The sequence below is a fragment of the Dipodomys spectabilis genome, unplaced genomic scaffold (genome assembly GCF_019054845.1).
Source record: "Dipodomys spectabilis isolate Male_0828 unplaced genomic scaffold, ASM1905484v1 ptg000355l, whole genome shotgun sequence".
NCBI lineage: Eukaryota > Metazoa > Chordata > Mammalia > Rodentia > Heteromyidae > Dipodomys > Dipodomys spectabilis.
This window is the reverse complement of record NW_024871032.1, coordinates 1,665,593-1,691,898: the sequence shown is the minus strand read 5'-3', so window position 1 is coordinate 1,691,898 and position 26,306 is coordinate 1,665,593. Positions and strand designations below refer to the sequence as shown.

The following is a 26,306-nucleotide window of genomic DNA, read 5'->3' as shown; positions in this document are numbered from 1 at the left end:
TGTAAGGACCTTAGGAAGAGAGGCAGGCAAATGTACCCAAAACAAAGGTCCCTCTTGCCAAAAAACTCCAGTGGGTGTAAAGCTGGTGGCACATATAATGTACTGAAGGGGTTTATTATAGGAAATAAAAGTAATTTGTTGATTTGTAATGGCTGTTTCTACCAATCTCAACGCTTCTAGGGCTTGGGGGTTTAATGATCGGCTGGAGGCCGGATTTGGGTCCCCTTTAAGGATATCAAATAGAGGTTTAAGTTCACCAGTAGTTAGTTTAAGGTATGGCCGGAGCCAGTTAATGTCTCCGAGAAGCATCCGAAAATCATTTAAAGTTTGTAAATGGGCTGTTCTAAGTTGAATTTTTTGTGAAAAAATCCTTTTATAAAAAAGCTCAAAGCCCAGAAATGTATAGGGAGGAGCCAGCTGGATCTTATCTGGAGCAATTTGAAGGCCAGCGTCAGTAAGGGCTTTAGAAAGTCTTTGGGAGCAGTAAAGAAGCTCATCAGGGTCAGGGCCCACTAAAAGTAAATCATCCATATAGTGAATTAAATATATGGAGGGCCCCTGTTGCCTAAATGGATCCACCACCTGGGCTACAAACTTTTGGCATAATGTGGGACTATTTGCCATGCCTTGGGGTAAAAACCTTCCACAGAAATCATGGCATAGGGACTTTAAAATTAGTTACTGGTAAACTAAATACAAAATATTCACGGTCCTCAGGATGTAAAGGAATAGTAAAACAGCAATCCTTTAAATCAATAACAATCTTATGGTACCCCGTGGGAATAGCCATGGGTGTGGGAAGTCAGGGTTGAAGGGCTCCTATGGACACCATGGCCTTATTTACTTCTCTAAGATCCTGAAGTAATCTCCATTTTCCTGATTTCTTTTTAATTACAAAAATGGGAGTGTTCCATGGAGATGTGGTGGGTTCAATGTGGCCTGCAGCAAGCTGTTCCTGTACTGTAGCTGTAGTACCTGTACCTCTAGTAGCCGTAGCCAGTTTTTCAGAGGACAAAGGCCATTGATCAACCCATACAGGCTCAGTCCTTTTCCAGGATATTTTGTCTGCATGGAGTACAGGCATGTCAACAGCCCTAGGATAAATTTTTATAGCCCATACGGAAAGGAATGATTTTTACCTCCACCTGAATGGGTTCTTTAGGGCCTTGAGAATGTTTTCCTAAGCCTTGTCCAGGGCGAAAGCCCTGGTTAAGCATCTGTTGAGTAACCAATTCATTTGGACTATACATTATAAGCTTCATTTGGGATAAAATATCACATCCCCACAAGTTAACCGGGAGGGTCTCAACCACGTACAGCTGGACTGTGCCCTTATTTTTTGCTCCACCTTCCCAGGTTAAAATTTTGGAGCTCTGTAATGGGTTAGAGGTTTGTCCAATGCCTTTAAGGTGAGTCATGGAAGGGGTAAGGGGCCAGGATGGGGACCAGTCTCTTTTAGAAATAATTGTAGCATCAGCACCCATATCCATAAGACCTTCAAATTTTTCCCCATCTAATTTTAGCTTGAAGAGAGGCCGGTCCTGAGTAATCTCCTGTACCCAGTAAGCATCCGAAGACCTAAAGCCTCTGGATCCTCTCTTTTGTGTAAGGCTAGGGTTTGTCTTATCAAGGGGAAGCAATATTAATTGAGCAATTCTTTGTCCAGGAAAAACTTTTGACTGGCCCCTGAGAAGCAGCAGCCAGTAACTTAATCTCTCCCTCATAGTCCTTGTCAATAACCCCAGGGGAAATACTAAGGCCCTGAAAAACAGCACTACCACACCCCAGAATGAGACCAAAGGTGTTTGGGGGCTCTGGGCCAAACACTCCTGTGGAAAGAATCTGATTTCCTAACTCGGGGGTCAATATTGTGTGGGAGGAGGCACAGAGGTCCAATCCTGCACTTCCTGTGGTTGCCCATATGAGGGCGCTGATGGTGCTTGAGGGGTCACTTGGGGGACGAACCTGACAGCTCCAGGGTTCTGTCCTGCTTTGATTTTGCGGCCCTGGGGCAGACCCCGGACAAAGTTTCCCTGTTTGGATGGTAGGGGATTGCCCTGGATATTGGTTTTGGAGCGACATTCAGAGACCCAATGTATGACCCGTTTGCACATTGGGCATAAAGACAGAGGGGGTGGTTTTTCAGCCTTGGGGGTCGTACAGTCCTTTGAAAAATGGCCAGGCTGTTTACAATTAAAGCAGGTTTTAGGTTTTTGGCTCTGAGTAAAATCCTTAAGGGCAGCGCCTATGGCCAGGCTGATGTTGCGCGAGGCGGGGTCAACATTAGAGCAAAGTCTGATAAAGTCAGTAATGGTTTTGCCATGGCGGTGGGGACGTAAAGCCGTTTGGCAAGCAGAATTGGCATTTTCAAAAGCAAGATGTTAAATAAGCTCATTATCAGTTTCTTCCTTTCCCATAAGGCACTCAGCAGCCTCTGTAAGGTGTCCAATGAACTCGCTGTAAGATTCATGGGGTCCCTGTAGAACTTTGGCCAAGGAGGTAACAGCGGACCCTTGAGAAGGGAGGTTTTTCCAGGCCCTAAGGGCAGTGTGTTGAATCTGAACAAGCAATCCTGGGGGAAATTTAGCCTGTTTTTCATTAGTATCAAATGGCTTATTGCCCATCAATTTTTCTATGTTCTAGGACTTAGAGTGACAACCAGCAGATGTGTTACAGCGAGCTATATCCTGGCACCCTTCACCATAATCAGCCTTCCATAAAAGAAAATCTCCTCGTGTTAAAGTAGCCTTGGTTAGCATGGCCCAGTCACTTACTGTAAGCCAGTCCTCGCTCAATGATTCCAAAAGAGAAATGGTAAAAGGAGCGGTAGGGCTGTACAAGGAAACAGCATTTTTTAATTCTTTAATATGTCTAAATTTAAGGTGATGGTATTTTTGAGCTCTAATAACCAGATGCTCTCCTCCTTTCTCTTCCCCATTTGAGTCATCACACTTGGGCCCTCCCTCCCGCTCTTCCTCTCTGTCATCTGCCTCAGTCTCTTGATCATCAGATTCTCCTTTTAGATTTTCCAAAATGGCTCTAATTTGAGACCGAGTGACTGGAAAAGCATGAAGGATCTTTTTCTTTTTTGTCATTAATTTTTGTAAATTTGTGTTCCTAATTTCTAGGTCCAGTTTATATAGTTGTAATAGTTGGGCTTTTTCTTTCTTGGCCTGAAGTAGGGCCCTTAAGGACTGGGCTTCCCGGGAAAGCTTAACTGTGGCTTGTCTGGTGACCTCCTCAAGATCTGTTGAAGAGGCCAAGGCAGGGGCACAGAAGGGAGGGGCCGTTTTATAGGGAGAAGGTTGCATGCCCAAGGGCTTTAGAGGGGGCCAGTCTGAGGCGTGGTATCTAGCAGCCTCCTCTTCTAAAGTGGCCTAGTCCTCCGGGGGAAGGACAGCATCATTGGGCCTTTGGGATCTGAGGTTAGAAAGAACCGTGTATATAGCTTTTGGTTTTTGTAATTGTGAGTCACTGTTAGCGTCAGGCATTGGTTTGGAAACCGAGGGACAATGAGACGCGACTGAGGGGGGATAGGAGAAGGGTTTTGGGGCAAGGGAGGCCTGACTCCCTGTAAATTTAATTTTTAAAAATTCTTCACCTTCCTTAACCACTCTAGACACATCTTTGTGTTGGTAGCAAACTTGGAGGATCTCATTTATGAGGTTCTAATATGAAAAAGCCTGAACAGGAATCTTTTTGGGGCCAAAAGTTTCATAATAATCCTTATGACAGTCTCCAACATGACCCTACCTTTGTCTATATTGCCTTCCTGAGGAAACCAAGGGCAAATATCCTCCATCAGCATAAAAAATTGAGTTGAATCTTTTTTCTTAACCCGTGTTCCTCGTGCCTTGAGTGAGGCTTTTAGGCCTTGAACAAAAAGTTCATGCTTACTAAGTGTTTGTCCCATGATTGCATCACCTCCCTTACCTTACAGATCTGTATCACAGTCGGGCGTTTCTACAGTGATCAGGATGCAGATCTTCCCTCACGGGCTGGGTGGCCATCCAAGAAGAAGAGAGAGGCTGGTCAATCGGACGACGTTCAGACCAGGATCCATGCTTCGAGCCCCATGTTGGGCACCACCTGCCCCGGCCCACTGGGTCGGGCAACAAGGGCTCAAAGAGGAACTGACCTGAATGAGAGACAAACCAGACATGAGAAAGGAGACCAAGACAGGGTTCTGATCAAGGCCTCAAACTTTATATTTTTTACACAGCAGTATATATACCACGCTGAACAGGGTAATTAGCATCAGCAGGTCAATAGGGTTGCTAGGCACCAAAACTGCAAAGTATATTTTGCAAAAGGTCATAGGTGGGGAATCTTCAGAAGGTGCCAAGCAATGTTATCAATCAGGGTATCAATAGGCTCCAAGGCTTAACAGCTCTTATCGAAGGTAGTGGCTGTATTTTCTAGCAAACAGCACTTGTATACCACAAGAAACAAAGTTATTATAGTTAAGAATAGATATGTCATCACACCCAGAAGATACATTTTAGTGCATTCTCACTAAAAAGAAATGTTACATGCAGAAATTAATGGATATGATGGAGCTTATCATTACACAATATATAAATAAATGGGATTACCACCCAATACTTTATAAATATGTAAAAATGATTATGTATCTAGGAGCCAGTAGCTCATTATTGTAACCCTAGCTACTAAGGAGGCTGAGAGCTTAGAATCATGGCTCAAAGTCAGCCTAGGCAGGAAAGTCGACGACTCTCTTATCTCCAATGAGCCACCAAAAAACTGACAGTGGCTCAAGGGCTACAGCACTAGTCTTGAGCTAAAGAGCTGAGGGACAATGTCCAGGCCCAGATTTCAAGCCCCACAACTGATTAAAAATAAACAGTTAAAATAAATATTTTGACATAAGTGTTAAAATATATATTCTAAAAAAGTTTACATCCTCACTAGATATACCAGTTTATATAAATATAGAGAAGTTTTTTCTGGATTTAGTTGTCATTGAATTTTGTAAATCACATATTTGTCACTCAATTCATATTTGTATGTTTATATACTTATATACCATAAGTATAAATAAATGATATGTGATAGGCAGTGCTGTTTTAGGAATTTTCCTTGGCTTTTTAACATTAACCCTTCTACCCTAAAATCGATATACCCTCCAACCTTATCAGAGGTTTCATCTCGTTGGAGCAGAAAAGTATAAGCTATCATCGTTTTTTGGAACAACTGTAACATTTTAAATGAATTTCACTTAGTTTAAGATCCAAAACATTCAAGTCATCTTAACCATGCCAGTAATAGCAAAATGTCTTCTGAGCTTTGCAGTCTCTTAAGAGATGAAAATCGTTAATTATACATCTAGTTTTTTCTGCCTAACATCTTATATCTTAGAAAGATCTTTTTGGGTAACCCTGTGTTCCTGACTCGAAGACTGCAACAAAGGCAATAATGAAAATAACTAAGGAAAATATTTGAAAACAATTAAAAAAGCAATCACAGACTCTCCTGTAATCACCAGTTTCAATGAGAATATACATTAAAGTAACACGTTTTTGTTGCATTTAAAGAGCAATAATTAAACTTTAATTAGCAGTGAAGAAGGTAACAGAAAACTGTGTTTGAAGACATCTTGACTTTGAACAATTCAATATAAGCGTAATGGATTTATCTTGTTTTTCTGTGGAGTTGCCAAAATAATAGAGAGCAACACCCAAAGGCAGGAAAACACCTAAGCCAAAGCAGTAAACTTTTGTCTATAAAAGAATTGTGAGGGTGTGACTCTTCCAAAGTCAGGCTTGCAAAGAGGAAAGTGTATTTGCTTTGGAGTGAGCAATAAAAAAATAAAAATCTAAAAATCCTTTATTAATGTTTTACATATCTTGACTAGGACTTCTCATGTTGGAGAAGAGGAAAGGTATGAAAAATTTCAAGACTGTTTGACTATTCCCGAAGATCATTCTTATTTATCAGCTATGGCCTGGGTTACACTTAGTATCCTGCTTGTTTAAATTTAGAAGCATTATTTGTTTCTGACTTAAAAGCTGCAAAGCCTTGAGTATTAATACAGGGTCATTTCCTAAGAGGTGAAAGTTGCTGTTTAAACAAACCTAAAATATCAAAGACAGCATAGTGGAAACTATTTTCTAGCTATATGACAATCTGTGGTGTAGATTTTGTTTCACATTTTTCCAGGGGACTCATTTTTGTTATCTTCTTTTTCAACATCTAGTGTTCCTATAATATTCTATACCATCCTGGGATGACTATAACTTTACTGGATTCTTTAATTTCTCTGTTTCTGTATTACCTTTTTTAATTACTTTAGAAACTCTAACTCAAACATGACATAAATTATCTTTATAATATTAGCAAACAGATTTCATTTCCCATATTCTTAACCTAGCCTTCTACATAACTTTGGTACTTAGTGATCCCCAAATGTGAAAATAAAGATAGGGAGCTTCTTATTTAGATATTATTTAGTATTTCAAGACTTCATTAATGCAAGGCCCTTAGTAGTATGTACATCATACATGTGTACTAAGCTGGTGGCAACTTTTTCTCATTCTCAGAAACTAGGAAATGTGGTCTCCCTGTAGTTATATTAGGAAAAGTCTGTAGTTGAATTAATTTACTAAACCAAATCTGCTGTAAAGTATTTCTACAAGTTATTTGGCTTAAATAATCCGTATTTACCATTTTACAGTTCTAAAGGACAGAAATCTAAAAGAAGTCTCACTAGATTAAAATAGAGACACCCACAGAGCTAAAATATTTTTCAAATGATTCTAGTGTAAAAGGCATTTACCTCCTATTCTGCTTCCCAGAAATTCAGAATCTGGATTGTTATTTTTTCCTTTATCTTCTAATGTAGCATCTTTACATCTTTCTGATGGTTTTTACCTAATCATATCCCTTTTGAACTACCCCTGGGACTGTTAACTACCTTTGAGTATACTTCCCCCATATGATAATTATTCAAATTTGTGCTTCTTGGGTAATGAGAGGTTATAATTTTACAAACATATATATAATGCAAATCTACATTTCAAGGATTAGGTATGTGGGAAAGATAGATATTCTGTGAAGGTATTTGGTATGTACAATGAATGTGTAGCATTCTTTCTACTATAACCTGTTATCCTTTCATTAACCTGAACAACATATTTCTTCAATGAAATATAACTAGAAAAAATTTAGTCCCTGAAAGCAATTAATCCTGATTAAAACATTGTCATGTACTAGAAATCCTAAATGCCTGAAGCAGTTCTGGCACTATCACTTTTTATATATTCTGAATACAATCTTCTCTTTTCAAGAGCATTTGGTTGTTATTATTTTGGCATTATGTTTAATATTTATTTGACTGCTATTTTTAAAGAATGCATCATCCAATACTGGTTTTCTTTTTCTAACTTTTTTGGGTCTAATCTATTTTTGAAACAAAGGCAGCCATTTGAATTACATGAACTGCTTATTGAAGTTGAATCAGCATGGAGAGGAAAAGAAGAAAGTAGATGACTTTGTGGGTATATCACATTAAAAATATATCTACAAGCGATTTATCTTGAAATCGTCTATTTTTCATTATGTTTAGATTCTGATATAATTTATTCTCTCAACTCACACATTGTTAATGCAGTCTTATTTCATGCCTCACAAAAACAAACAACAAATTACTACTTATTTTTAAATTATCATTTATTTAAAAAACTATATTTTAAAAAATTAGTCGAGGGAAATGGTTTATTAGATATTTAGAGTCATGTTCATACTCTAAGGTGGAAGCCAGAAAGGGAAAAAAAAATCCTGTTTTTATTCTTCCTTGAGCCACTCTGATTTAATTCATCTGTTTCTGAAAGAATGAAATTCTTGATTTGAAGCCTTTTGGTTGATATCCACAATGTGTCATTCTTCCTTTATTAATAGAATTTGGAGAAAGGATGAGAATTCACACTAGAAATAGGAGAAGAGGAAAAGAGTAGAAGAAATCTAGATATTTTATTCATCCTCATCACAATCACACAATCACAAGGTCTGGATAATGATAATAGATATTAGATACAGTGCTCTAGAGTGATTAAACCCATCTATAGAAAAGATAACCCTACAAGTGATCACATAGAGAATGCTTATTTATAAAATATTGTAATAATTTCTAACAGGAAATTTTATCTATTTGTTAAGTTCTTGGTTAGGATTTGTTAAATTCTGGTGTGCTATAGTCAACTATCATAATGGTATACAAGGATGGTAAGAAACTAACATCTTAATATCACATTCTAATATTAGCTTAATTCTGCCTGTGTTATATGTATGAGGCTGAATTTGAGTTTTGCTTCAATTTCACATGCTATCTTCTTCCAGTATATAAATTGAAGGAAGACTCCCTCTGAAATATGCTATTATTATCGCTAAGGGAAAACAAGTCAGCTTTTAGACACAGACAATGAGATAGAAATCTTCACCTAGAAATAGTCTTTCTCCAATTCTGGTTCACTTTTGTAAACTGAAGTAAGTCACATAACCCATTTTGACATTGCAGGCAGAGGTAAATCTCACCTACAGAAGCTGATGCAAGACATAGAGTAATATACCAAGATATGCAACGCTTGAGATAAAGAGAACTATAATACAATCAATCATACTTTTGCTCACATGTCTCTGCAGGAAGGAAGGTATTATGTACCTTTGTTTCTAAAACTACTGAGATCTTCAAATCATGTCTTTTATGCTTGGATGTTACAGGAATTAGAGAACATTTTGATACTGAGACAGCATAAAATCTCAAAGAAAGCTGGACTAATCATTTCAATACTACCTTTTGTTCTCTAAGAAAATAAACCATTTTATAGACAATATTTTATAATTTCTTACCTAGTATCTTTTCTTTTCCAGAATTGATTTTGTTAATAGATGTGACTATCCACCAGAATAAATATCTTCATTTATATGCATCTTGTGCAGACAGCAAGTCAATTAGATGTAAGTGTGAGTTCATCAGTAGCACTTTTTAAAACTGCAAAAAATCCTTTAAATAGGCATACAAGTGGACCAATTGCAACAATGTACAAGTCTATATGTCAAAAAATGAACTTTACAACTTTGGTGGGGGAGGTAGCGGGAAGGATTGGGTTGGGGTGCGGAGGGAGGATGGGAAGGGATGGGAAGGGGAATCAAAGGAGGAGGCTACAATGCTTGATAAGAAATGTACTCATTATCTTGCCCATGTAATTGTAACCCTTCTGTAAAGTATTTTCACAATAAAAAAATAATATAAAGAAGAAAAATAAATAAATAAAACTGCAAAAAATTTGTACATGAGCTAATATACATATTTTTCCATCATCACCTACCAAATCCTCCTTCTTCCTTCCTAGGAAACATACCCAATTAATAAAAAGTCATAGATATTTGGCTTTTGACCTTGAAAATGGAAGCAGAATGTTATAGATGTCTGAGATGAGCGTTAATAGTGTTTCACATAGTAATGTCGCATGCAACAACCCTATGAGTCCTGCAGGTCTTAACACTACTTCCTTAGTGATGTAATAGGAATGTCAGCTTCATTGGATGTAGTATTGTTTTCCACTTCCTTTCCTACCAACTGACCTACATTATACTACATATTATGGATGTGTTCTCTTCTTTTTCTGATAAGATTTGCTAAGCGTCTGTCAATTTCGTTGATTTTTTCGAAGAACCAACTCTTTGTTGTGTTGATACTTTCTGTGTTTTTTTTTTTAATTCTAATTCATTTAATTCTGATTTAATTTTAATTATTTGTTTCCATCTACTGGATTGGGGTTTATTTTACTGCCCTTTTACAAGGAGGCTCAGATGTTTCATTCAATTGTTGGTTTCAGATCTCTCCAATTTGTTGATGTAAGAACTGACAGCTATAAACTTGCCTCTGAGTACTGCCTTTGCTGTTTCACAGAGGAGCTGGTAGTTTGTGTGCTCATTTTTGTTGAATAACATGAACACTTGAATTTCCTCTCTAATCTCTTCCATGAACCAATCGTGATTCAGCAGTGTGTTTATCCGGCTCTTTGCGTTGTTACAGGACCCTCTTTGGTGGTTTTTAGTGTTGAGTTCTAATTTTATTCCCTTGTGTTCCGAGAGAATGCAAGGTATAAATTCAATGTATCTGAATACGGACAAGTTTGCTTTGTGGCCTAAAATGCCGTCTATTTTGGAAAATGTTCCATGTGCTGCTGAGAAAACCATGTATTCTGATGTTGCTGATTGAAATATTTGGTAGGTGTCTGTTAAAGCTAATTGATTTATGCAGTTGTTTAGGTCTGCAGTTTCCCTTTTGAGTTTTTGCCGAGTTGATCTCTCTAGTGGGGAAAGTGGTGTGTTAACGTCCCCTACAATTAATGTCCTTGGATCTATGTGGGATTTGAGGGAAAATAGTGTTTCTTGGATAAATTTGGGTGCTCCATTGTTTGGCGAAAAGATATTTAGAATTGTAATATCCTCCAGAAGGAGATTTCCCTTAATTAGTGTGTAGTGACCTTCTTTATCTCTTCTCACTAGTTTTAATTTGAAGTCTATTTTATCTGATATTAGTATTGCAACTCCCACTTGATAATGGGGGCTGTTTGCTTGGTAGATTTTGTTCCAGACTTTCATATTGAAAATGTTTTTGTTTTTATGGGCAAGACATGAATCCTGAAGGCAGCAGATGGAAGGATCTTGCTTTTTAATCGAACTAGACAGTCTATGTAGCTTAATTGGAGAGTTAAGTTCAGTAATGTTGAGATATAGGACTGAGAGGTATTAGGGAGTTCCTGCCATTTTATCCACCTTCTTGGGGGCTAAGGCAACTGAGTTCTTCCTATGCTTCTTGGATTCTCAGTTTGGATTTAGTTTCTTAGCCTTTATTGTGGTCTTGATGGTTTTCTATGTGTAGGACATCTTTAAGAATCTTTTGTAGGGCTGGTTTAGTGGAGATAAATTATTTCAATTTTTCTTTGCTATGGAAGGACTTTCTTTGACCTTGGGTTATGAAGGAGAGTTTAGCTGGGTATATTATTCTTGGTTGATATTTGTTTGTCATTAGGGCATGGCATACATCATTCCAAGATCTTCTTGCTTTAATTGTCTCTGCTGAGAAATCTGAGGTGATTCTAATTGGTTTCCCTTTATAGGTGATTGATCTTTTCTCCTTGATAGCTTTAAAGATGTTTTCCTTGGTCTGAATTGATCCTGCAAGGATTATACTGTGAGAGTGGGATGTCCTGTTTTGGCCAGGTCTATTTGTATTTTTAAAAGCTTCTTGTATCTTAATAGGCCTATCTTTTTGCATTTTGGGGAAGTTCTATGCTAGGATCCTGTTAACCAAATTTCCTAGACCATTAACTTCTATTTCTAGGTGCTCCTCTACACCCATTATCCTCAGATTAGGCCTTCTGATGGTGTCTTCCATGTGTTGAATAGATCTAGCATATTTATTGGATTTTTCTTGAATGGTTGTATTTTCTTTCTCTATAATATCTACGCTGTCTTCACTCCCCGAGATTCAATCTACTATCAAGACTTTCAACTTTGTTATTTATTTCTTTTCCTTCTAGTTGGTTGGCTTTGATGGCTTCCAATTCTTTGTTGGAGGTTTGTTTTAGATCTTGTATTAACTTCTTTACTTCCTTAATTTAGTGTTCAGAGTTTATTCTCGTCTCTTAATTGATTGGTTATGGTTTCCTTGGACTATCATTCCTTCTGTTGGGTTCCAGTTAGCATTCCCTTTGTGGACTTCCTGACTTCTTTCAGCTCTCTATTTATGGATTCCATGGATGCCTTTAGTGATCTTTGTGTATTCTCATCCCGTTCTCTCAATTTCTGTATCACTCTTTGATTAGCTTCGTTATGTTCACTCAATTCCTGTAGTTCTTTTTGAGTGTTCTCAGCCTCCTAACACCATTCATGACTTTCTCTTTGTCTCTTCTATGCCAGCTCCCACAATTCATGTCTATCTCTTTGACTGATAGCCTGCTCACACCATTGTTTTATTTCTCTTTGAGTGTTCTCAAGCTGCTCATACAATTCCTGTATCAATCTTTGAGTAGCTTCCTCAGGCTCATGATATTCCTGTATTGACTTTTGGTATGTCTTCTCTCTCTCTCTCCCTATCACGCTCACACAAAGTCTTTACAGGTTTTCAATCTTTTCATTTACCATGATTACCAGTAGTGTTTGTAGAGCTTTTTGGAAACTCTCCTCTGGATTATTCATTTCCTGTTCTGTCTCCTGATTACCATGAGTGGGAGTTGAGATATCCAGACTTACCATTTTTCTTGTGTTTTTCAGGTTTGTTCTGCCCATTTGGGTTGAATGTAACACCAGTTTTGCGCTAGAACACTATCTTATGGCAAGCATCAACCAAAGTCTGCAGTTGCACAGTAAAAAGTCTGCAGATACAATCTAGTTCAACAGATATATCTATTCAACATCAAACAACTATGTATTAGTGTGCTGCGAAATGCAAAGAAGTATTTGGCAAAGCAGACATTATTAGGTTAAGGGAGATATGTGGGTAAAAATAGGAATAGAGGGATGTGGAAATGTAGAGGGAGAGTTAACTTGACTAAATCCTAATATCAAAGCGGGCAATACGTTGGATAGAATGATAGTAGAGAGAGAGAAAAAAGAGAAAAAAAGGGGCAAGAAAAAATAGAAACAAAAATTAAAAATTGAAAGTGAAACACTTATAAATTATGCAAATTAACAATGTAATATTCAGAGAAGAATGGGGATAGGATAAGAGAAGGGGAGGGATAGAATGAGATGTGAAAATCTTAAAAATAAAAATGCTTAAAATATTATATAGGTATATAGAGGTAATACTGCTATTAAGGAACTTAAGTCTAAGAGGTATTGAACTGAGTAATAAATTTCTGGATTAAGTGTGTACAAAATGGGGGATAAGGTCTAATAATCGACTATCGGTATATCTGAGGGTGAGCAGAACAGCAATTAAGTCACACAAAGAAGAACGAAAGAGAAGAAAAAGTGAAAAGAATGAGAAACAAAGAAAGAAAGAAAGAAGGAAAGAAAGGAAAAAGGAAAGAAAGAAAGAAAAAGAAAGAAAGAAAAGGATCAAAAGTCTATAGAGCTAAACAAAAAATGAATAAAAGGCAAAAAAAGAAAAAAATCACACACACACATATACCCTTAAAATGAAAAGTATAAGAGGAAGAAAAAAAGAGTTAATAAAAAATTTTTAAAGATAAAAATTAAAAATTTTAAAAAGTTTAAAAAAATTATAAAATGTACAAGAAAAGAATTCTTTGATATTTTTGGGGTGGATGGGTAGATCCTGTATCTCCCTTGTGTCTGTAACTCTCTCTTGTTGAGTCTCTGGTCTGCTTGTGGTGTTTGATTTTCCTGTGGCTTGGTTGGTTTCTTAAGTCAGTTTGTTTGAGCAGGCAGAAAAATGCTCTGCTTTACCCAGAATTTTGTGATCCTCCTCCCAGGCTAGTTCAACGAGAAAGAGATCTGCTTTGAGTTTCACAAAAGAGGGAGATGGCTATTTCTTCTAGTTTGGAGATGCTGTGATGAGGCTAGTTTCTGGTGGGGTGGAGGCCTTTTAGAAAACAGTAGCTTTTCCCTGAGGGGCTAGCTTCTGAGACACTGACAGAGCCCAGCTTGGAGCCGTTCTCAGGGTTTATGTTTACTGAATGTCAATTGATTGTCAAGGTTACTATAGGGAGGGGCAGCCTCTGACTCTGTTTACCCAGTGAAGAAAGCCACTCCTGGGGCTGGTAGAGCTTGCTCAGCTGTGCTGGGTGACTTTTCGCTGAGTGTAGCTGAGCCTGGAATGTCAGGATAGGTTCCTGTGACCTGCTAAATGACTCTTGTTTTCTTTCAAAGCCTGAGTTGGAGCTAGCTGCTCAGCCAGGCCTTTGTCAGTATCAAAGATGGAGATCTCTGGTATTGGGGTGGGGAGGAGTGGTCTTATTCCTCTGCTCTCTGAGAAGGAGCGAGGATGTCAGGCTTCTACTCATGCCAGAGTCTTGGTTCTTGGGTCATCTCTGGTCTGCAATCTGCAGGATGAAGATGTCTGCTCCTTATCAGTTCTTGCTGGTGTTGAATAGAATCCACTCACCTGCTGCATTTGGCGTCGTTGTCCTGGACTCTCTGTGTTGCAGGTATGGTGGCTACGGCTGCCGCGTGTGGCTGCTGACAAGTGGGCAGATCTGTTTCCTTGCCTGGATTTTCCCTCTTTGGCCTAACTCTCTGTACTGGGATGGCACACTTGGTGTGATTCTCTGGCTTAGGACTGTTCACTGGAGCACTAAAACTGCTTTCTATGCGAAAGCTTGTTTAGCCTCCAGCTTCTCCTCTGCCATCTTCCCGGAACTCCTGTATTTATTTTTATTTTGTCAAGCCCTGAGCTTGAACTTAGATAGTGGCAGTTCTGCCCCAGGTTTGATCACTCTAGGCAGGGGTGCAGCCACTGGACCCACAGCCAAACCTGGGTTCCTGGGTCCATTGGGACCAGCCATTGGGCTGACAGGAAAAAAATTTAATGCAAAACAGAAAAAACACTAGCAATTTGCAGATGGCTGCCAATTTTACATTTTTTTCTTTGCTAGGTGACCATCCTGGGTCTGAAAGACATGGTTGAAAAATGTTGGTAACCTGGCATTGCTGAAAGCTGGCAGGCTACCAGGGAAGCCATAGGCCAACACAGCAACATAGGCCCTGTGTTTGAAGCCTGGTCCTGACCCCTAAGAGATCCAAAGAGTCTCCTTCATAGTCATAGGAATACCGATGGAAGATTATGAATGGCAAGGTTGAATTAGTTATTTCTGAATACTACTATACAATTAGAGTGATTTTAGGAGGCCAATTGATTTTAATGTATGCTTTTGACACATTCAAAGAATACTATTAATTACATGTATGCTATAGTTTCAGGACAATGGTTGATTTAATTAATAATTCATTAAGGCTGAAAACAATAATATTAATTACATGAAGGCATAATAAATACCCAAGAATTGGCAGCAATGTAGCCTATATAGCTGAATAATGTGTAGACATTTCCGGCAATCTATAATGATCTATATTTAATTGTGTACTACAATCAGCATGTCAATGTGTTTTTATTTTGTCAACTCCTAAATCTCAGGTGATGGAAATGCTAGTCAGCTCAATATACTCCAGGCTGGCATGCTGACACTTACCCATTAATGAATTGGGCCTTGTAGACTGTGAGTTCAGATGCCAGCACTAACAAATTTGAATCATAGAGTAAGAAGCCCATGGTGATACGTTTTCCTTTTCTGTGAAAGTCCTGAGTGTCAGGTGTGAAGTTTCATACATAGGCAAAACTATATCCTATGTAATAAATGTAATAAATATTTCATGTGTAATAAGTCAATAAGTAAGTGGTAAATAAATGAATAAAGCAAAAAATGAGTAACTACACTAAGTGCAATATGTGGTCAACATACGGGGCTCAATCTCAGGGCCTAAAAACTGCCTGGCAGCTGAATTGGCTAGAGGCTGCTGTGCTGACAGTCACCATTCACGAACTGATCCTTCTAGGCCCTGAGTTTAGATCCCAGAACTGGCAAACATGTAATTGTGGAATGAGAAGCCGAGCGTGAAACATGTTTTCTTTTTCTTTGAAAGTGCTCGGTGACAGGTAGGGTGTATAATTCAGATGCAAATCTATATGCTATGTAATAGGATGTAATAATGTAAAAAATGTCATAAGTAGAAGAATTGTCATTACAATAAATGAAAAACAGATTGAATTAGTAGGGAATCATTCTAGGATGAAATTAGACACAAAAATTATAGGACGTGGATTAAGTTTAATATTTTATTAAGCATTAATAGAATAAAAATTTCATGGAAACATAAATATCTAATAATTAGTAGTAATACATGATGCATAATTTAATAATATATAGCTATCTGTCTCATTCTATAAAGTACATAATTAGATGTAGGTATGTACATACATATGTGATAAACAATAACAGGATATTGAGTAATTTTAATTAATGCTTTATTAATTGTTAACTGGGACACATCATTAAATGGAGACATAATTTAATACCTAATAATTGGTAGTAATACTATATATAATTTAATAATATGCAGACATTTCTCTTTTTGTGTATATAATTTTTATATACAACAATCTCTGTCTATATATATCTCATTCACTCCTGTGTCTCAATGGTTGAATGCTCACCTAGGAAGCACGAAGCACTGGGTTTGATTCCTCAGTACCACATAAATAGAAAACCCAGAAGTTCTGCTGTGTTTCATTCAATTGTGTGCTAGCCTTGAGCACAAACCCTTAGGAACAGGGTCAAAGCCCATACTCAAGCCCCAGGACTGCCGCCAAAAAAGTAGAATGTTCTAACTTCAACTATAGAAGGGCAAGAAGGACAGGACTTCAAAGACCTCATCACAAGGCAATCTAGGAGTCTGGTGCTGACAGCTGCCACCTAACCTGACTTAGCCAGATGTAAACTGCTGCAACCCAGATCCATGGGTTATCCCCGTCATCCTGGTTACCCTGGCTTATCCCCACATCCTGGGTGCTCAGGGGCTTTAAAACATGGCAGGAAATCTGCTAGAATGTTTGAAATATGGCTTGAAGTGGTAGAGCTCTAGCCTTGAGCAAATGTTATTAGAATAGTATCCTCATGTTTAGAGTTCAAGCCCCATGGCTAACCCTCCCAGCCCCCAAAAAAATAAAAACACCACACTAAACCATTAGATGTGAACTTGTGTGGTTTGTGGAATGTTCCTCAAAAAATGGTGATACTAATAAAAAGCACCCTAATTCTAATGAAAGCTTGTGGAATAGATCTAGGTGCTGAGTCCATCACAGGGTGCAGTTTGCTGCATCCTGCATTGGGTGCTGTGTGCTGAGTCTTTCAAAGGATGCTGTGTGCTGAGTCATGCAAAGAGTGCAATGTGCTGTGTCCTTCACAGGGTGCATTCTTTCTTCGGGTCCTTGTAACATCTCCACAACTGGGATGATTATTCAAACAAGAATATGGAGGCTCATTTATGTCCCCATGGCAGGGACAAAGATGTATTACTGAGGACTAGTAAGTTGTCTCCTGCAGACAATTGTTTTGTTTTGTTTTTTCTCATTCATGAACCTTGAACTCAGGGTCTAGGTGCTGGCCCTTACCTCTTGGGCTTATAACTAGCACTCCACCACGTGGAGACAAGGATCCCCTTGTAGCAGAGGCTACAGCCTAGGGGTCTATAGCTGAGGTCTGTCATCCTGCCTTCTCAGGAAGCTGAGATCTGAGGATCTGGGTTCCAAACTATCCCAGACAAAAAAGCCTATTATCTTCAATTATCTCCATGAGCCTATTATTTCCAATTCACCACTAAGAAACCTGAAGTGGAATCTGGGTGCTTGTTGTTCATGTCTGTCATCCTAGCTACCCAGGAGGATGAGATCTGAGGATCATGGTTCAAAGCTAGCCTGGGCAGGAAAGACCTTGAGACACTTAGCTCCGATGGACCCCCCAAAAAGCTGAAGTGTTGTTTGGCTCAAGTGGTAGAGCACAAGACTTGAGCAGAAGAGCTCAAGGACAGTACCCAGGTCCAGATTTCAACTCCTACAACAATAAAGAAAAGATAGAAACAAACTAACAAACCTGAAGTAGAGGGCTGAGAATGTGTAGAGTGTTTTGCATATATGAAACCCTGGGTTTGATTTCTCAGGACCATATCACTAAAAAGAAGCCTGAAGTGGCTCTGTGGCTCAAGTGGGACAGGGGTATCCTTATAGAAGAGAAAATAGGTACAGTGCTCAGGACCTGAGTTCAAATTCCAGGAATGGTGTATATGAATGTGCACACACGGGCTCACACACACACACACACACACACACACACACACACACACACACACTCACAGACTAGAAGTGATGCTGTTAGACAAAATGGTAAAGCACTGGGCTTCTACACTGAGCTCATGGTCAGCACCCCAGCCCTGCTTTCAACCCCAAAACCTAGCCAGCCAGGACCCAACTAGGAGAGGTCAAATGTTTCAAAACCTGAAGAGCTTTACGAGCCCTAGATGACAGGAAGCTTTGTGATATCAGTTATGTGCTTGGATTTCCCAAGCTTCCAGAAACCTAGGAGAGGCATCATAGGCCCATAGTCATCCTCAAGGAAACTTTTCATGAGTTTCAGTACCCTAGTTGTCTGCCAGAAGGACTGCTGAATTATATGAGCACTGTATCTGAACACGGGAATATAGTCTCACAATGGCAGCATAAGTACACAGGACTTGGCCTGCCACGGGAGGTGGCACAAATGGCTTCCTGTCAAACCAGAGCACTGGGGAAAGAAATAGATTGGGCTAAAAATAGACCTTTTTTCCTGAACTTCAGAGCCCACCCACACTCATTCTCACTATCTGACACAGATGGAGTTGTTTGTTACACTGCTGTACAGAACTTAGGCCTTTTGTCTGCCTGTTCAGACAATGAGAGAGACTTCTTCCCGCAGGCCTGGGATGCAGAGAAACCCTCAGGCTATACTGGAAACAGTGAGGGGAGTCGCAGAACATGCACTGTCATGAAATCAGTCTCTGTTATGAAATCATTTTATTGGATACAAATTTTCTAGATTGGTGCCATTCATCATACCTACTCTGGAGCTTCACCTATAGGAATAATACATACATACACAAAGATATGGAAGTACAGGTTCTTTTTGAGGGGGCAGGTCCTGGTGTTAAACTATGAGCCTAACCATTGTTCCTGAGATCCTTTTGCTCAAGGGTAGTGCATTAACCTTGAATCAAAATCCCACTTCTGGGTTTTTCTGTGATCTCTTAGAAATAACAGTGTCATAGACATTCCTACGCTGGCTGGATTCAAACTCAGATTCTCTACATCTCAGCCTACTAAGGAGCTGAGATTACAATGAAAAGCCACTGGCACCTTCTTTCTTTTCTTCTTCATTTTTTAATCTGGAAACCTGACTTCTTAACAGGGTCATACCAGTGTTATGAATTTATAAGTTAACTACCCAATGTCCTTTATAGCTGCTTTCTCTAATAAAGATTTTCTCTCCTCCTCTTACCATCTGTTCATAGGTTTGAAACCAAAAGTGAGAAATGAGTGTCACAGGATTTGGGAGCAAATGTCCACAGGACATGCCAGCTCTGCCAGTTAGCATTGAGCTGCAACAATTTACTGTCTCAAGATGGGCGGACCAAAAGCTAGAGAGATCCTTATACTGTCTGCATTGCTTCTTTTGCCTACAAAATGATCTAATAATTAGGAGTGTTGTGTGTCTCCACCCTTAAGTATCTAGAATACCCTAGAAGCATCTTCATGCATCACTTTTCTCTAGTTCCTCTTGAGAGTTAGACTACAGGTTTGTGTGGAGGGGCTCCTTGGTGAGTCCCTGAGGAAAGCCGCTTGAAACCTTTTTGGGAGACCACCCTTCAAAGTCAGCATTAGCAGGAAGTCTGTGAGACTCTTATGTCCAATAAACCACCAGAAAACCAGAAGTGGAGCAGTGGCCCAGAAGGTAGGGATCGAGCTTTGAGAGAGAAAGCTGAGCAGGAGAAACAGGCTAGACCAGGCAGGAAAGCCTGGGAGGCACTTATGTCCGATTCACCACCAGATGGCTGGTAGTGGAGCTGTGGCAGTGGTAAAGCCGCAGCCTTGGGAGAAACAGCTGAGGAACGCATCAGACCCTGAGTTTAAGCCATAGGATAGCCTCAAAAAATTTTTCAAAAAGAGAAGGCTACGTTTATGTATCAGTGCCCTACTTAGAAGCCTTTTCTTGAGGATAGGCAAGTGAGGGATAAAATTGTGAGGGTGTGGCTAGAAATGTGGCTTAGTGGTAAATTGCTTGCTCAGCATGCATGAATACCAGGGTTTGAATCCTCAGTGCCACATACTCAGAAAAAGCCAGAAGCTGTGGAGTAGCTCAAGTGGCTAGCCTTGAGAAAAAGAAGCTCAGAGAGAGTACCCAGGCCCTAAAATCAAGCCCCAGGACTGTCAAAAACAATAAGCCAGATGCCAGTGGCTCATAAATGGATCAGTAGCTTCTCCTGAGGGTGAGAGCTGAAGACCACAGTCCAAAGGAAAGCCTGTTAGATTCTTATCTCCAGTGAACCACCAAAAGAACCCATCTAGCATTTTGGATTAAGTGGTAGAGTGTTCACCTTGAGCTGAAGGGCTCAGGGTCAGTGCCCAGACTAGAGTTCGAGACTCACAACTGGAAAAAAAGTGAGGGTTAATTAAAATACTTTTCCTATTTGCTAATTACGAGAACATTCTTTGGAAGATGAACACTTATGTACACCAGAATCGGAGTCAGAGCTCAAGGTTCAAGTGTAGCACATACATATGCCCATCCTCTCAGACTGTAGCATTGTAATATTGTGTCCTATAGGGTTCTTAAAAGTCCAAGGTTAAAAGGCTTATTATGCTCCACAAGCCCTTTGTGATAAGCAGTTGAATTGTATTGTCAATGTCATTATAGTTCTGAACCTAGCAGAGCACAAGTAGCTCATGCCCATCACCCTAGGTCAGGAAATTGAGGTCTCAGGATCACAGGGTGAAGCCAGCCAAGGGAGGAAATCTATGACAAAATGACTTCCACTTCTGAAAGGTCAGATGTTCAAGAGCTTCCTGTGTTTCCCTTGGTGATGAGAATTTACTTGCACATTAAATGCTCTTAGAGTTCTCGAGCTATAGAAGAAGGAAAGAAACATTATTGACCTGTCCTGGATTCAAATGAAGTTCTCAGGATCCAAGCCCTAGCTCTGATAGCAGGAAGAACTCCAGTGTAACTCTGTAATTGAAGGACAGAAAACAGTTTCAAAAGCCAGGCTAGGTGCAGAGACCAGGCCTACAGGATTAGGAGGCAGAATGTACACACTCAACAGGGAAGTGAGCTGCAAAACCACTTCATTTATTCCAGGCACAAGCAGCAATGGGGAAAACCTGCAACATTTGATAAAGTTACACCAGGGTCAGGCTTTACTCAGCCTCTTCAAACAATGACTAATTAACCTTCCTCCCTCATGTGAAGGGAGCCTCAGGCTACCGTTAGGTTACCAAGAGAGCCAGTTTAGTGGGGGAGAGGGGAGGAATAGAGTAAAATAAACCCTGCTCGCTGGTCTTAGGGAGTGGGTTTTTGACTCTCCATCTATCAGATTTGAAGACCCTTCTCTCTCTGCCAGTCCATTCTCCTTCCTTCATTCTCCACATAATTAATGCAAATCCCCAGACTAACTAGAGGCAGGACTGTTTCTATTTTGTCTCCAAGCACATGAGTTAGAACCTAGCTCTGCCCTCTTGACTCTGGGGCCCTTGGTTGCCTGAGAAGTGGGAAAGAGACAGTCTTCCTGCTCTGGGGTTATGTGAAGGCACACTGCAAAAGGCCTCCTGACTGGGAAGTGTTCCCTTCTTTTCTCCTGACGTCCAAACATTAATCTATCATCTTCCTTCCTTCCTTCCTTCCTTCCCTCCTTCCTTCCTTCCTTCCTTCCTTCCTTCCTTCCTTCTTTCCTTCTTTCCTATTGTTAAAATGTATATAAGGAGTAACTTTTCCAGGACTGAGGCTTGAATTCAGTCCCCCTAAGAGGAGGGAATGGCGGGAGATCCTGAGATACTTGTTTCTGGACCTAGGAAGAGTCATGGCATGCGATCAATCTCATCCTTGAATGAGTAGTTTGTGCATGATGCGAGTAGGAAATGATATGCAAGACTCATGTTGTATAGATTATTTGTAAAGAAGAGTTAATGAAGCATGACAATAATCATCACAGACATGAAATTAATGCATCAGAAAAGATTCAAATATAGGTACTCACAGATTGGTTTCATCACAGGTCACCATCAATCCTACTCTATACAAATATGTACTTATTTGCTTTCTACCTTCAACTTATGAATGGATGACTATTACGCTCCCCACTCTCCCCCCAAGGGGGTTCAAATTCAGGTTCTGGGAACGATGAGCTCCTTTGTCGCTCACAGGCTGGTGTGCGCATCTGGACCCATTCACCAATTGGGCCTGCTAGGCCCCGAGTTCAGATCCCAGTCCTGCCAAAAGATTCATCTTCACGTCAGAAGCCAATGGTTGCATCTGTTTTCCTTTCCTGTGCAAGTCTTGGGTCTCAGCAAGGATGGAGAATGCATGGGCCACCCTGTGGTCATGGGAATAAGTTGTTATCCATGTCAGCCCAGTTATACCTGTCATCATATACATAAGAAAATACACAATACATCCATGAGTAGCATACAAAATAAACACAATAAGTACACTCAATGCACGATGCAGTCCACACATGGATGTGAATATACATCCCATATTTAAATGATGCATTGAGCACTATTTTGGCCTCCCTGTGGCTCGATCTCAGTTCCTGGGAAGAGCCCATCTCCTTACTGGCTCAAAGTCTGGTGTGATCACGTGGACCGATTGGGCAGTTGGGCCTCCTAGGCCCCGAGTTCGAAGCCCAGCACTGCCAAAAATTCACCCTGATGTGAGAAGCCAGTCATTGCACCTGTTTTCCTGTGCTGTGCAACTTCTGAGTCTCAGCCAGGATGGAGAATATATAGAAAACTGATGTCAGCTTATATTTCCATAATTCATTCATCTGCAATAACAATTTGCAAGACTGGAGATGTGAAGAACTTAGACATGATTTTATTCTCGTTCATTTGGAAGATTAATCTTTAGTCAACAGGAAAGTTTAAAAATGGCTTAGAATTTATTCCTAACTACCAGTTTTTATAAATGGCTTTGTACAATGGTATGTGATTATTTTATTTTACAAAGGATAATTTTTTCTTCTACCTATAAGTTTTGGAATGAGAAGAAAACTAAAATTTACTACTTAGAGGAATGTGATAGAAATAGAAGACAGATTTTATGTTTGTCACATCTCTCATCAGTACCCATATTCAAGACTTAAAGTCATATTTATTACTATGTTAGACAGATAGGGAAAATATATAATAAGGCAACACATGATAAGGCAACTATTAGTGACTTTTTAGAATGTACCTTCTTATGTGATGAAATTTACTTTATTAGCTAATATTTGGATTTGGAATATGGGAGGCTAATCTATTTAACACATTTCTGAAAGGCACCTACTGAAGAGCACAAATGGTGGGGGTACTATTTCTACACTTTAATGAATGGTTGAACTTGTTTGGTATTAGTGCTGAGTACATAAATCAACTCTATTGTAACTTGCTCGCTGCACTTGAAAACCTTTTAATGTCGCTATCATCTACTTGTCAAGTGTTATTTTGGTGAATATGATTTGAAAAAGTTTATTTGAAAAGGAATATACTTTCAGGAGATTAAATGTAGGTTATCATTGGTTTGAGAATGACAACATTTTTAAACTACAGAACCAAGTTTTACTGAAGTACCAGTGTTTTGAAGCACAAAGGGTCTTCTCAATTAATGTTTTTCTAAATTATATTTGACCTCTAAATCAAGTTTTCCTAGTCTTGGTAGACCAATTATGGATCTATGATTCCAGAAATTATATTTTTGGCTGCACTGAAATCTTTCATTAATCATTAGGAGAGGGGTATTAAAAATAACCTTGTTCATTTGTGATTTTGTTCACTCATATGGGCTGGTCATCTGTAAATTGAAAGTTTGAATTACGGTACTTTCATTCAAATTTTGTGATCTCATCTTTCATTTTAACTTTCATTGCATTTCACAATTGATTACTGCTAATTCTTGTAAAGAATTGGGGCCCTGAAATATTATAGGAAATGAGAAATTGAGATGAGTCTTCAATTATTTTCTGTTGATATGTTGCATGGGCCTATGTGAGAAGTCATGCCCTTGTTATCTGATGACGCAGATAACTGGGACCTGGTATCCTCTGACCCGTGGGTCCTGCAGAAAAATAATAGCTTTTAGACATCATATCAGCAAAATTTGGGTATAATCAGTAAGAATGCTTCAGAAATATGGAGAAAAACACTTTGCGACCAGCGAGTTAAAACAATAAACAGAGCATCAGAATAAAATCCCTTATATATTAGCAGAAAAAAATACTGTTATTTTACCATGTGAATTCAGAAGACCATGAACACTTAGAAGGTATCACAAGTTTATACCGAAGATATTGCATTAATACTTTTTATATTCTAATATATATTCTAAACCTAATTATTTATATTCCAATTTATTTATGGGAATAAATGTCAATATATTTGTCAAATTATCAATTCTAGTAAGATTCACTTTATGAAATTTAAAATCAGCACATATAAATATATAAGTATATATAATATAAAAATTGTTTTGCATTGTTGTGTTGTGTTTAGGGAATCAAAGGCAACTCTGTTTTAAAGTATTATTCCATTACCTCTACCTCAGTTTTTGGTAGAGTTAGACTTAAAGCTTTACCATTTGTAGATTTATGGCTAGAGGCAAGAGGAAACACTGTGATTAAAACATTACCAAATTAAGGCCTAATATCGAGGAGAAACATGTGGACTTCTCCAGGAGCTATGGAAATATTTGGTGATAGAATGTCAGAAGTGTAAGTTCCTGCTTGGTTGGATGATAGACAGGCCAGGACAATAGGTAATCATGCATATGAACAATTTTTTTCACTTTCTTGGCTTTAGCTACTTTTGAAATGATAAGTATAATTAACAATTATGTTTTGATAAAATACCTTCCATTCTGAACAATTCTGTCTGAACTGTTCATCTCTCTATGATCCCTTGTAACTAAGATTAGCTTTGTTCCAGTAAGACAATCTATGCTGTCAGGGTAAGATATTCTGGTTGGTCTGTTCCTACATGGAAGAAGGGTAAAGGTTTAGGTAGATATTTGTCCCAGCAAGACCTCATTTGGGAAATTTTAAGCTGCAGAAAGTTAGAAGTAGCTCTTAAGCAAGGCTTACTTTGAGTCCATTAGCTCCACAAAGTTAACTCAGTTGATAAATAAGTACTTGAAAAGCCACCACCTTTGGACTTATCTGTAAAGGTTTCAAAGTATGATCAAATTTAGAATGAAAATGACAAAATAGTCATTGACAAAAAAATTGTAAATGTGAGAAATCGAACAAACTATATAAGTTTTTTCCAGTATACACAGATTTTTAGAGAAATGAGATCAATAGCATTTTTAGGAACAATAAGGGTTCCTTGTTACAAAAAGGCAACTATGGATACATGCCTTTATAAAGATTATATCATTAAGTACTTAAATTTAGAGTATACTACATGCTTCAGCAGCAGGTCTACCCAAATTACAACAATACAGAGATTAACATGGCACTTGCACAAGGATGATATGAAAATTTGTGAAGTATTCCATATTTTTCATTCTTCTGATGCAAGAAATGAAAAAAAGTTATTAAAAAGTTGATTACAAAAATACAAGTGTAACATACATGTAATTCATAGAACTAAAGGTTAGTTTGACATCAGTGTATTAAATTTTCACCTTAGAAAGGTAACCTTTACAAAACTTGAAATTAGATAACATTTCCATTTTATCCCAAAGAAATAAAATAATATAAGAACCTAGTAAAAAAAGGAATCTTAAATTCCTTCTATATGGAATGCAATCTGAAAGGTCACATTTATTAATGAATCTATACATGATATAACAATGTAGAATTCAAAGTATTATATCTAGGATGAATGAAATAGATTATGGACATTATACAAACATAGATATACTTTTTTCAGAAATGCACTCGGAACATCTTTAGTTTCTATACTATTCATTCCAACAGATAAGTTAAAATTATTTCTGATTAAAAAAATCACAAACTCTGCAGGAATCATTATAGATGTATACAAACAACTCTTGAATACATTTTGATATCAAAGTCATGCAATTCACTTGGAAGAATACCATGGAATACATGAATTTTTATAGTAAGATATTGCTGATGCTTTGTATTGTGAAAAAACAATTTGTAGGGACACAAAAGATGGACTGGCATTTTTGAAATTTAAGAAATTAACCAAACCATAACGACTTAGGAGAACAATTTGTACAGCCTTTGACAACTTCAAAGAGGTAGTGATACATACTTATCCTTTTGGCAATATCAAATGCAGTTTCTTCCAAGTTGTTCTCCAGACCTTGTTTGATATAATGGTTCAACAGAAGGAGATACAGAGTATCTTTGCTATTTCTATTCCCAGCAGCAAGATGCAAGGGGGTCAAGAGCCCGTTAGTTTGGGGATTGGTATCTGCATCATGATGAAATAATAAAGAAGCCACTCTGGTATTATTCCACATATAAGCACTGTGCAGGGGTGTCCAGCCATTCAGAGTTATTGCATG

The 26,306-nt window shown here is 38.6% G+C and overlaps 1 protein-coding gene and 1 pseudogene across 1 annotated transcript; one reads left to right on the top strand and one right to left on the bottom strand.

Annotated features, from left to right (window-relative positions):
- Window positions 1-1,094: 1,094 nt before the first annotated feature.
- Window positions 1,095-1,724, bottom strand: LOC122095508 (endogenous retrovirus group K member 6 Pro protein-like). Its single transcript, XM_042665839.1, has one exon. The coding sequence runs from the start codon at window positions 1,722-1,724 to the stop codon at window positions 1,095-1,097; it is 630 nt and encodes a 209-aa protein (XP_042521773.1).
- Window positions 1,725-25,228: 23,504 nt separating this feature from the next.
- Window positions 25,229-25,328, top strand: LOC122095513 (annotated as a pseudogene).
- The last annotated feature ends 978 nt before the right edge of the window (window positions 25,329-26,306 follow it).

Excerpts from the sequence above, each read along its gene's own strand:
- LOC122095508 (XM_042665839.1), bottom strand. The coding sequence starts at position 1,724 with ATGAGGGAGAGATTAAGTTACTGGCTGCTGCTTCTCAGGGGCCAGTCA.